General features: G+C 44.5%; 1 protein-coding gene across 1 annotated transcript in view; it reads right to left on the bottom strand.

The window, feature by feature from the left end:
* Positions 1-11653, bottom strand: part of EP300 (EP300 lysine acetyltransferase) — a 73493-nt gene extending 61840 nt beyond the window's left edge. The window contains exon 1 of the mRNA XM_082665753.1: positions 11414-11653. Coding sequence (XP_082521879.1) covers positions 11414-11507 — 94 coding nt within the window. The 5' untranslated portion in view covers positions 11508-11653. The remainder of the gene's footprint in view (positions 1-11413) is intronic.
* Between the last annotated feature and the right edge of the window lie 1616 nt (positions 11654-13269).

The following is a 13269-nucleotide window of genomic DNA, read 5'->3' as shown; positions in this document are numbered from 1 at the left end:
ACATTAGGTTTATCCAATGAACTGTGTATTAGAAATGTGATAATTTAAACAAAAACGAACTTGGATTGAGCATGTGGGAAACTAGTATTGAGTCAAAACATCCTTTCATTATTACATACTGATTCTGTAGGTCACCCTTGTTGTCTTCTTAGTTCTGTGGTCTTCACAGCAGATTTAGCTATATCATCTCTTGTAAAATAAATACTCAACTCACTTAGCCTTTCCAAAAAAATCAAAAGATCAAGACAATTCCACAATACATGAGAAATTACACAAATGTTCCCCACCATGAAATATGTAAGTGAAGTATAACCTTCAAAATTAGGATTACTAACAATATAATCCCAAATACTACACTGAGTATAAACAAAAGATTTTAAAAAGTTACAAACTAGGATGCAGAACTGAAATAATTTTGGCTCAAAATCTAATTCTAGGGCTTCCCTGGTGGCGCAGTGGTTGAGAGTCCGGCTGCTGATGCATGGGACACGGGTTCGTGCCGTGGTCCGGGAAGATCCCACGTGCCACGGAGCGGCTGGGCCTGTGAGCCATGGCCGCTGAGCCTGTGCGTCCGGAGCCTGTGCTCCGCAACAGGAGAGGCCACAACAGTGAGAGGCCCGCGTACCACCAAAAAAAAAAAAAAAATCTAATTCTACTGCATAACAGTACCTCTTTCAGTTACAAATTTTTTTCCCATTTAGAAGGCTCAAACATTATTTGCTGAATAAACAGGCTTATTTTTGTACTTCAGGTAAGCTGAATTCAAATAAAAACTCAGCTGGGTTTTAAACTGTGTACATTAAGCAAAATACCCATACGAATTATTCTAAAACTAGTCAATTCTCAAGTATCTGCTTAAAAGACAGAATTCATCCATCAACTCTCCTCCTTTCAGTTAGTTTTCTCTGTGGCATTAAAAATGCTTTTTAAAAAATGAACATTCCAGATCTCAAAACCTTTCTTTCATCCCAGTGGTGAGACCAGAGGACGAGTAGGAACTAGACAAGTGAAGAGTGGAAAAAAGGAGGACAGGTGAACAACTCAAGCTGAGCCACAGCAATTGAAGTAATTCAAAGGAGGGGGAGCCAGGTGAGTGATGAGGTGGGCAGAGATCTGAGATTTAAAAAACTAAGGATTAGAGATGAAAGTCAAATCTACAGAACTCTAATAATTCTTAAAACAGTTTGGCTAGACATGAAAACTATCAATCTCACAAAGATCTCTCCTTATTGGTTTAGGGCACTTCTACTCTTACATTAACTCAGCTGTTTTGGGTGCTTAACAAAGTATGACGTTTTAAAACACCGTGGCCTTTAAAATGAGGCGATTTTGTAAATTTCATGAACTTATCAGGTTAAAATAACCATCCTAACTTTCATCCAGTACTTTATTTCAGAAATGGCATTTAATACTCCGTAGATGAAGCAGAATTAACCTAATCATAAAAAACCCACCTATCAAGGAAGTAAAGGTGCATAAACACTTAAAACTACAATATTGAATTTGAAGGACACTACGAAAATGTAACGAGGGCTTCCCTGGTGGCACAGTGGTTAAGAATCCACCTGCCAATGCAAGGGACACGGGTTCAAGCCCTGGTCCGGGAAGATCCCACATGCCACGGAGCAACTAAGCCCATGTGCCACAACTACTGAGCCTGCACTCTAGAGCCCACGAGCCACAGCTACTGAAGCCCGTGCACCTAGAGCCCGTGCTCCGCAACAAGAGAAGCCACCACAATGAGAAGCCCGCGCACCGCAACAAAGAGTAGCCCCCACTCGCTGCAACTAGAGAAAAGCCTGCGCGCAGCAACGAAGACCCAACGCAGCCAAAAAAACCAAAACCAAAAAACAACTGGTAACAACCTGTGGGTTATATACAAATTTGATCGAAGATGATAATCAATATTAAGTTTCACAGGATCACATAGCTATGCATGTTGGCAGCTGGTGAACTGTGAAAGCTAATAGAGCCAAAGGGCAAAAGTACAGGTTAATTTTCAAAATATGCATTTTAAAAAATTAATTAATTGGTTGATTTTTGGCTGTGTTGGGTCTTCGTTGCTGCACGCGGGCTTTCTCTAGTTGTGGCAGCGGGTGCTACTCTTCGTTGCGGAGAGCAGACTTCTCATTGCAGTGGCTTCTTTTTGTTGTGGAACACAGGCTCTAGGCGTGTGGGCTTCAGCAGTTGTGACTCATGGGCTCTAGAGAGCAGGCTCAGTAGTTGTGGCGCACGGGCTTAGTTGCTCCGCAGCATGTGGGATCTTCCCGGGCCAGGCTCGAACCCGTGTCCCCTGCATTGGCAAGCAGATTCTTAACCACCGCGCCACCGGAGAAGCCCGAGTATAGTAACATTTTGACAGAAGCTTTGTAGTGAGGGTTGGATTTGTTTGCCTAATTGGGGTTTGCTCCAAGGGAATGCCTATAGGGGATCCTAGATAGTGAAACTATCGTACCATTTCTGAAAAAAAAAGAAAAAGTCTCCTAGAAATTGTATATCTGTAAAGAGAAAGGGGAGCGTGACTTTTAAAAAAAATCTGCTACATTTTCTACATGCATGACAACTGGTAAACAAAACTTGGATCTTAAGAAAATAAACAGTTCACTTTGTTAACTACAATTTACCAAAAACTTCAAAGACAAATGATAAGTGCATTTCAAGAGATAAATGACAAACCCTAAGTCTTCCTGCCATTAGGTTCCCTCCCTGCTACTGATCCTGTGCAGTGTCACTAGCATTACTCTTTCCCTGACCATGTCACTCTTCTCATAAAATTTTTATCCAGATGGTGAGATGAATGTCAAATTCCTTAGCATATTTGTCTTTCCATATTAGGACCCTAACATCCTTTTCCATCTGTCTCCCATGAAAACATTCCACCGTATGGTCTGTTCCAGTCACATAAAAACCACTTGTATTTGTTCCACCTGAAATACCACTCCAACTTTCCCTACTTTTTTTGTCTTGGCTGCACCGCATGGCTTGCGGAATCTTAGTTCCCAAGGAGGGACTGAACCCGGGCCCTCGGCAGTTAAAGTTCTAACCACTGGACCACCAGGTAATTCCCAACTTCTAAGAAAAGGCAGGTCATGCTCTCCTACCTCCATTTTAATATACATTTTCTATATGAAGTTTTCCCCCAATACTCCAAACCCATCCTGTCAGAAATAATCCCTATCCTCTGCCTTTATCTAAAACATTTAAAACTTATCAGAGTAGGGCTTCCCTGGTGGCGCAGTGGTTGAGAGTCCGCCTGCTGATGCAAGGGACACGGGTTTGTGCCCCGGTCCGGGAAGATCCCACGTGCCGCGGAGCGGCTAGGCCCGTGAGCCATGGCCGCTGAGCCTGCACGTCCGGAGCCTGTGCTCCGCAACAGGAGAGGCCACAACAGTGAGAGGCCCGCGTACCACAAAAAAACAAACAAAAAAAAACCAACAAAAAACCTTATCAGAGTATAACTCATGGGAAAACTGTGTGGATACGTGTACTACCAACTCCACCAGATCCTAAAGGCTTTGAGAGCAGAAACTGCACCTTGATTCATCTTTACATTCCAAATACCTAAAACTTGGTGGGTAGTCAATGTTTCTTGGCTTGAATGAAAGGTGCTCCAAATGAAAATAGTGACTACCCAATTCAGGAGAATCACACAACTTCAAAATATGCAAATTTAACTCATCACAACCCCCCCCCCCCATCCATATCCATACACAAACACTTCTCTAAGTATTGAATAAATGACATCCTCACCAATTCTGCTACCCAAGCTTGAAACTTGGGAATTACCCTTGATTCCTCTATGGCAATATTCTGACACTAATTAATTAATCCCCAAGTTCTGCTGACCACCCATGTTCTCTCAAACCTTTTCACTTCTTTCCGTGTACTAATCCAGGCCACCCTCATCACAGCTGGAATTCTGAAACAGTCATCTCACTGGTCTCCCTGACTATTTTCCCCTGTTCCTTTCCAAACCATTCCTCGCTTTAGTCAATCATCTAAGGTACAATTCTGTCCATCCATTTAAAAGAGCTAAAAAAATCTAAACTCCAATAAGCAGTAACTCCAATAAATCCTGCAAGATTGGCCCCTTGCTCACCTCTACAGTTATATTTCTTGCTATCCCCCAGATAGACGAAATTTACAGATTCCATGACAGACTATCTCTTGTTTTCAACCTGGGCTCACTCTTAGAAACCCTTTATCCTTCAAATCCCAAGATCAGACACCGATTTCCTCAAAAAAAGCCACTAGAGCAACAGTAACTACAGGTTAGGTACCCGTTTCTCCCACTGTACACCGTGCAAATACAACACTGTACATTGTACATATACAACACTGGTCACATCAGACTTGAATGTCCTTCTTTCCCCTTATCTACAAACCCCAGGAAGGAAGGGCCCACGTCTTTCTGGATCACCAGAGTATTCCCTGTTTTGAGATGAAATGCCGGGCATACAGAAAACGTTGGTCCAATACAGGACGTTGGTCCAATACAGGACAACTGGCAGCTTGTCAACTCTTTTAAACTAGTATTTTTCAAATTGTGAGTCACAAGCCATAGTGGGTCATGAAATCAATATAGTGAGTCACAACCACCACTTTTTTTTTTTTTTTTTTTTGCAGTACGCGGGCTTCTCACTGCTGTGGCCTCTCCTGTTGCGGAGCACAGGCTCCGGACGCGCAGGCTCAGCAGCCATGGCTCACGGACCCAGTCGCTCCACGGCACGTGGGATCTTCCTGGACCGGGGCACGAACCCGCGTCCCCTACATCGGCAGACGGACTCTCAACCACTGCACCACCAGGGAAGCCCACGACCACCACTTTTTAAAACATGAAATGCAATAGAAAATATCAGAGTATATTATAAGTAGTAAGGCTAGGTAGGATAAATATTGTTTGCTCACTTCCTGAGACAGGGTCTCTGGTTCTCCATGTAAAATGTAGTTCTTACTTGGGTGTGGTCAAAAAATATTGAAAAGCTCTGCATTGCCCCTTCTACTTTTCTTCCTCCTCCTTTAAGAAAGTCTTCTTTTAAGACCCAGATAATGCACTTCCCTGGTGGCACAGTGGTTAAGAATCCGCCTGCCAATGCAGGGGACACGGGTTCTAGCCCTGGTCCGGGAAGATTCCACATGCTGCGGAGCAACTAAGCCTGGGCTGAGCCTGTACTCTAGAGCCCGCAACCCACAACTACTGAGCCCGCATGCCACAACTACTGAAGCCCGCGCCTAGAGCCCGAGCTCTGCAACAAGAGAAGCCACTGCAACGAAAAGCCTGCACAACGCAACGAACAGCAGCCCACACTCGCCACAACTAGAGAAAGCCCGCGCACAGCAACGAAGACCCAACACAGCCAAAAATAAATAAAATGATTAAAAAAAGACCCAGATAAATAAAAAATAATGCTCAACCACATGATTCTTTAGAAAAAAGCCATTCTTACCTTGATCATTTCCAATAAGAACAATCTTATTTCTCATTATGCCTTAAATATTTATGTTCATTTCAATTACTTACATATACAAGATTCCCCTATGTGACAATATATATACTTTTATTTTAACCTCTGCTGCCATATTCTTATACTCTCAAAAAACTTAATCTTTGAATAGATGATGTATACGCTAACTCTGCACCTTAAAAGTAAGGCTCTGTAAGCCTTACTTTTCAGACCACTCTCAACTTCACACATTTTGTTTTCTCTTTACCCAATCTATCTGTATACCCATTAAAAAAATCCAGCACTGCTTTTTTGGGATATATTTAGCAGTAAAGTTAAAAACAGTTAACACTTAATGAAAACATACTATGCTGCAGCAAACACTGTCCTAAGTATTTGACAAAGAGAATTCTCATTTACTATTCCTTACCACAATCCTACAAGGTGGGTACTACAGGTGAGGAAGCTGAGACAGAGAGATTAAGTAACTGGCCCAAGGCTCACAGGTAATAAAGGCAGGGATTTTAACTCTACTAGTCTGACTCCAAAACAAATTCTCTCACCACTCACTTTTTTCCAGCAGTTTAAATTTTATACTCTCTCTCAACTAAATTACTCCTAATTGCCTTTTGGGGCATTTATTTAAAAAGATCTACATCTAGGGACCTCCCTGGCGGTCCAGTGGTTGAGGCTTCACCTTCCAATGCAGGGGGTGCAGGTTTGATCCCTGGTCAGGGACTTAGGATCCCCCATGCCTCGTGGCCAAAGAGCCAAAACATAGAACAGAAGCAATGCTGTAACAAATTCAATAAAGACTTTAAAAATGGTCCACGGGCTTCCCTGGTGGTGCAGTGGGTAAGAATCTGCCTGCCAATGCAGGGGACACGAGTTCGATTCCTGATCCGGGAAGATCCCACATGCCGCAGAGCAACTAAGCCTGTGTGCCACAACTACTGAGCCCGTGTGCCACAACTACTGAAGCCTGAGCGCCTAGAGCCCATGCTCTGTGACAAGAGAAGCCACCGCAATGAGAAGCCCACGCACCGCCATGAAGAGCAGCCCCCACTCGCAGCAACTAGAGAAAGCCTGCGCGCAACAACAGAGATCCAACGCAGCCAAAAATAAATAAATAAAATTAAAAAATAAAAATGGTCCACATCAAAAAAATCTTAAAAAAGAAAACAAAAAGATCTACATCTAAAAACAAATGATATCCAAATTGTTCAGAAGAGGCTTAAAACCTCAATGTTTATTCTCTTAAACATTTTTTGAGACCTGAGCAATAAAATATTTTACCATTAAAATTTCAGAAGAAAATTACCATCCATTTCATGAAAAAAAATCATCTGCAAAAGCCAATGTTTTAAATATTTTACACGTGGCATAATTTAAGTTTCAACTTGCCCATTAATTTCTCTAATGCTTGCCACACTAAAAAAAATTCAACTTCAGAAATTCTCTAAAGAGGGACCCTAAAATTTCAAAAACACACAAAACAAGTTGTCTTATTTTTCCATTAATTGTTGGGTGTAAGAACTGGCAGAATAACTCCTGAATTGTTTTTGTAAATATACCAGGAAGAAGCATTTTACACTTCCACTTGTATCTGCAACATTCTTCTTACTCGTTTTCTTTCTTATTTACCACTTAATGTCCTTACAAAAACACCACAAGGCACTAATTTTCAACTTCTCGTTTTACCCCCCCCCCCCACTTTATAGAATAGACTAAGGAAAAGGTAGAAAGCAAAGTAAAACAGAGAAAACAATGTCGCAACCAAGGCAGAAACCTTTTCCTCCCTCCCCATCATCCAATCACTGGACATGCGAATACATTTCTTACCTCTGTAACAGAATATGAACTCCAGCTGAAAAAGGGAACCCTTGTTGTAACACATACAAGATTTACAACGTAACAAGTCACCTTAACTTACTATCCACCACAGATAGCTTTCTTGAAGCCCTATAAATGAACTTACAAAGCCTTGAGAGTAAGCAACTGCCAGAGTTCGAGACACTTAGTAAAACGTTTTGCAATTTAGCAGAGAGGTCGGCAATACCTCGCTGGACCAAAGAGCAGTAACTCAAAAACTTCAGAAGCAGAACTCTCATGTAAACGCTGATGCCCGAAAAATAAAATTAAAACACAGTATCACAGGTTTAAGAGCTAACAAAGAAATGATCTCCAAAAAAGAATATTCTAGTTACATGACAAACCACTAAGACACAATGGTGTTGAGAAAGTAAAACTGACATTTAAAAAATCCTTGCCAATGGAATATCACTCAGCCATAAAAAGAAACGAAACTGAGATATTTGTAGTGAGGTGGATGGACCTAGAGTCTGTCATACAGAGTGAAGTAAGTCAGAAAGAAAAAATACTATATGCTAACACATATACATGGAATCTAAAAAAAAAGGTTCTGAAAGTGTAAAACATAGCTAGTGGGAAGCAGCTGCACTGCACAGGGAGATCAGCTCGGTGCTTTGTGACCACCTAGAGGGGTTGGATAGGGAGGGAGACGCAAGAGGGAGGATATATGGGGATATATGTATACATATAGCTGATTCACTTTGTTATACAGCAAAAACTAACACAACATTGTAAAGCAATTATACTCCAATAAAGATGTTAAAAAAAAATTCCTGTCACAAAAAAATCTATTGTGTACACTAATCTAGGGGTCAAAATGCAGATGTATCTGCCCTGTGCCTTCAAAATGAAAACGGGCATAAAATCCAAGCCAATTTTGACACATGGGTACACAGCAGGGCCACAAAACCATACCAAGACCAGAAGAATCTTTTACCCTACTAAATATGCCAGATCCTAATGCCGACACGCCTCTTTCCAGAGTCTGTTCTTTCAGCCCATACAGCATCAAGTGTTCACAAAGCAGTGACAAAACATGTCCTGTGAGCAATGAAGGCAATATATCATCCTCATCATTCCATCACACAGGTGATTATCAGAAACAGGTTCAAGAAATATTTGAAGGACAATGTATTAACTATTCTGGTCAATAATTTTACCAAAAAATTTTTGCAAATGGTTTTTATGATGGAGTGGTAATGGAGGTGTTAGGACAGGAAGGCATTTGATTCCTCAAACAGTTTTGATCTAACCATGCCAAGTTAAATAGTATTTTCAATGTATCAAGTGCAAAGATTGAAACAGGAACATAAAAATACAAAAGTGGTAAGTCTTTCTCCCCATTCTAACATGTGAAACTTAAATGTAATTCAAATTATTTTTATCAACCTAGAAAATTTTTAGAAGAATCTTTGAAAATTAAATAAGTCATTTTTATTCTGCATCAGTGGATAACCTTAGAAAATCAAATTTTGGGATTTAAGTACTAATTTGTTTTGTAACACTTTAGTTTAGCATGTCGACCCAACTGGGTTCCAATTTTCTTTCCTATAAAACTGGAACATGCAAACACTCTTGGCAGGTACACTTACACTACTAAAACTGCAAGCCTCAATCATTTAAAAAAAGTTTCTGGAGTCTAGCATTTTGGGATAATTTTGAACAGTTCTAAATAAAATTAATCAAGTACGAAGGAATAATTTACATTCACATTTACAAAATATGCGGCAACTCAGAAGTAAAAATGTAGAAATTACAAGTTTAAAATGTAATGTTTTAAAAAATGAAGAGTCTCTGTTAAAAGTTGACTGCAAACTTATACTACACAGTGCTAGATGCAAATAAAAATCAAAATGTAATGGTGCCCAACTTGAAGTTCACAGGGGGACAGTATATTCTTAACACTCATTTCTCCCCTTCCCCCATCAAAAAATCCAAACTGGTTAGCATTAAAAATTGGATACCAAAGAATTCCTGGAGTAGAATCTTAAGGGGAGTAGAATCCTGGGGGAAGAAAAATCAACCTACACAACCTACACAAAATTTAGAGAAAGATAAACTCTTAGGACTAAGACTGAATTAATCTCAGTGCTGAGGGTTTTATATTATAAAAACCCACTTGATACATTTAGCACTGTTACAATGATTCAAAGATATTTCAAGTAGCAAAACAGTTCCTGTGCATTAGTCAGGTGAGACAGCACCAAAATGAGTTAAAGTTACCAAATACACAGATCAAATATGGAGACTGCAGCAGTGCACCTGAACAGAGATATTTGAACAAGAGAGCACAGCCTCCCTTTCAGACCTTGCATTACTCTAAGACTAAACTGTTCAAATCAGGAGTCATCAAAACAGTACAAGTAAAAAGTTTTCTCTACAATATTCCCAGTCACTGGCTAACTCAAATGTAAAATCCATTACCATATTACACAAAAACTAAAGAAACAAAACAAAAATCTACAGGTGAAAAATGTGTCTAAAGGTGATCTAAAAGTCCTACCAAGTGACATTTTAGTAAGTACAAAGGAATACAATACTCCATATGGGTATGAATTCTGAGGAAAAAACACAGGTTTTAAAAAAAAATCCCTGAAGACTACAGAAACTTCAAGGAATGAGGACAGATCAAAGTTCATGTACTGCCAACGTTACAAGCCTGAAGCAGAGGAACTCTGCAAAAATCCTCAATCTTTGCAGGTTACCTTAAACTCACGATACATCTTTCTTATAAAAGCAAAGAATCCAAAGCATTTGCCATATCCTTACGTTTTTCACCCACAGAAACGAGCCTACTTAGAACCACGCTTCTTTAGAAGTTCTCTACAAACTCAAAGGGTACATTTAACTCCATTATGCACTCTCACTGGCAGATGGAGGAATGACGTTGAGCCTGTTTTCTCAGGGAGTTAAAGAGATGCTCCGTAGTAAGGGGGAACATCTTGTAGACTGTCAGATGGCCAGCCATTCTTCATCTTCATTACCCTGGCACCTCAAACAACTAAGACAGCAAAAGAGAAGGTCGGTGGCCATCAGGATAGCATCAAACTAACTGTAAGAAGGGAATGATGGAAAGAAGTCTCCCCGAATTTCTCTTGACAAAAGGGCTAGTCCACAAATGAGTGAAGTAAAAAATTTGAAGCGCTTTTTAAAACTAAAATCTGGATCTCCACATATGTTTAAAGTGTAAAAAAGACAAAACACACAAATACAAAACCTACTGCACATTTAAAATTCTTGTATTATCAGTTCATGTTTGCAGTTCATGATTGGGACTCTTTCAACTTTTAATCTTGATTTCCAAGTACATAACTCCATAAAATCTGTTAGCCCCCCATCCAGCCCTTCCCAAAGAGAAAGTAACTGCAAACTGCAAAGAAAATGCCTCTGTCCTCTCTCCCAACCTAAAAACCCCAGAGTTTCAGACGTTTTGGTCTGGCACCAAAGAAATGAGATGGAAAATGAACAGCGCTCCATATTGATTTTTAAAGCAAATGGGGGTGTGGGGGGTCGGCAAAAAAGCTGGGAATGGTAGATAAAATAATTCATACCAAATTTCGGGTTTGACGTTTAACTTCACGTCAAACCTGAAATCCTGGATCACACACACACAAATAAATAAAACCAAGATTTTTTTATATCCTCATCCTCAACAGAAAATCTCATGTAAAGAGAAATTCTTGAAGAGTAGAAAGCAGAGGAAACGGGACAAGTACGATCAGGAAGAAAGGATTCACGATTCCTCATTTATCAACAACAGAAAAAGTAAAATTGCAAAAAAGGCCCTTACACTCAAATGCACTGGCATTTCCAAAATTAAACTGAATGGGAACAACAATAAAGGCCATTTCTGCAGCACCACTCAATACCTCTAATTCCAGAACACACAGCGATATGACATAGTATTGCAATAAATGTATTAAGAAGGAAAGAAAATGGTTGGGCTACTGGACGCCTTCGACCAGTTCATTCAAACACCTTTAAAATCAATCAAGAGGCAGAGAACTAGGAAGAGAGAGAAAGAAAATATGGACGAATAAAGCTGCGAGGAGAAAAGATTAAGGAGGAGGTGGAAGGCCAGGGTTCCCAAGACTAACCTGTGCCATCGCTGGCGGACGCCGAGAGGGCCGGAGATGAGAGTTTAGGCCGCTTGGCTGAAGGCGGCCCCGGTTCCACCACATTCTCGGCCATTTTTAATTCTTTCGGAGATACGGGCGAGGAAAACGAGAATCCCCGGGAAATCTCTTCTTCAGGCCTGGGTCCCCGCCCGGATCCCTGGGGTGGGCTTGGGGGGCTCCGCCGGCCCCCGAAGGGGGTGGGGGAAGTTCCTTTTTCTCTTCGCCGGATCGCGGTGGCTGAAGAGGGATGCGGGCTCGATAGAAAAGGTAGGGGCAAGTGCGAGGGGCCGGGCCTGAGCCCAGGCCCGGAGGAGGGCACAGGCACACAAATGCGCCGAGCGCGTCCGCTGCGGCGAATCCCCGAGAACTCGCGGCTCTAGAGGCGCAGTCCCCGGCCCGCCACGGCCGGCCCCTGCCCAGCCGAGGTCTCTCGGAGCTCCGCCGCCGCCATCAGCTTCTTCCTCCTCGGCGCTGTCCTCCTCCTTCTCATCGCCACAAGGAGGCGGGGGCGAAAAGGGGGGAGAGGAGGAGGCGACGAGAGACACTCACCTCCTCCCGGTGCCCCCTCCCGGACCTGAGCCCCCACCCTCCGAACCCTCCTCTTGCCGCCGCGCTCCGCGCCGCCGCCGCACCGGCCACTAATGGCCGCAGAGAGCTCGCCCGAGCCGAGAGCCAGGCTGGCGCCGCCGCCTCACATCGCACGGCGGGCGGCGGAGGCGCGGCGAGGACGCCGGGCGCGGAGCTCGCCGGCGCAGAGGGCCGAGGGGGCCGGGCCGAGCAGCGCCGCCAGCCCGCGCCGACGCCGAGGCCACCGAGGAGGCCCCGCTCTGGCGGGCAGCGCAGGCGGCTTCCTCTCGCGCCGCGCTCTCCTCCTTCGCCCTCCCTCCCGCGGAAAATAAATAAATACGGCCGCCGCTACGGCCCCCACCCCCGGCGGCCAGATGCCGGGAGCGCCCGCCCCCCGGGGCTCCGCTCGGGGCCGCCCTCGGCGGCGGGCGAAGGCGCCGCGGGGCGCGGGGTTATGTAATGGTCCGCCCTAGGCGTCGACGCCGGCCCGGCTCCCGGGCCGCGGTGGGGGTGTGTGCCGGCGGGAGGGGGCTGGGGGTCGCCTCAACCCGTGCGCCCCGGGCCCCCTGCCACTGTCTCGGCCCCTGCCGCCTCTCTCCGTCCCGGCTCTCCTCCGAACTCTCGCTCCCGCAGTTCGCACTCAGCCCGGCACCCCGCTTGCCCACTCTCGCCCGCTCCCTCTCGCCCTCTCTCCCCCCGAGCCTAGCACACAAACAAGATGGCGGCTGTTGTTTCTTCCCTCTGCCGAATCCTCCTTACAGGCTAGCGGTAGCAGCGGCGGCCGGAAATGAGCCAAGGGGGGGGGGGTGAAAAAAAGGGGAGGGGTTGGGCCTCCAGAGGGAGGTGGCAGTGGGCGGGGCCTGGGCCCGAGCCGCTCTCACAATGGGGGAAGAGGACCCGGGGGCGGGGCCGGCTCCAATCACGGGATCCGCCCAAGGCCCCAACGCGGTTGGCGCTTCCGCAAACTCCCCCGGCGTCACCCGGTGGCTCCCTTTAAAGGGGAGGATTTGAAGGGGGGGGTCAGGGGCGGGCTCGGTATCTATTTTCAGTCGGTGGACACTTACGGGGGACTGTGTCTGGGTTGGGTCTCTGCGTAGGAGATCGGTGGGAACTGGGGGTGACGGGGCTGGCAGCTACTCGGGGAGGACGACAAGTCGCCGCACAGGTGGCCGAATGGGAACGCCATGGGGATGGCCCTGCGCCCCGGGCCCTTTGGCGGCCTGACTTCCGAAGCCGGTTGAATTTACCAGGCAGGGGAAACCCCGCCG

The sequence above is a fragment of the Grampus griseus genome, assembly GCF_964374135.1.
Source record: "Grampus griseus genome assembly, chromosome: 11".
In the NCBI taxonomy this organism is placed as follows: domain Eukaryota; kingdom Metazoa; phylum Chordata; class Mammalia; order Artiodactyla; family Delphinidae; genus Grampus; species Grampus griseus.
This window is presented reverse-complemented; position numbering and strand designations above follow the sequence as displayed.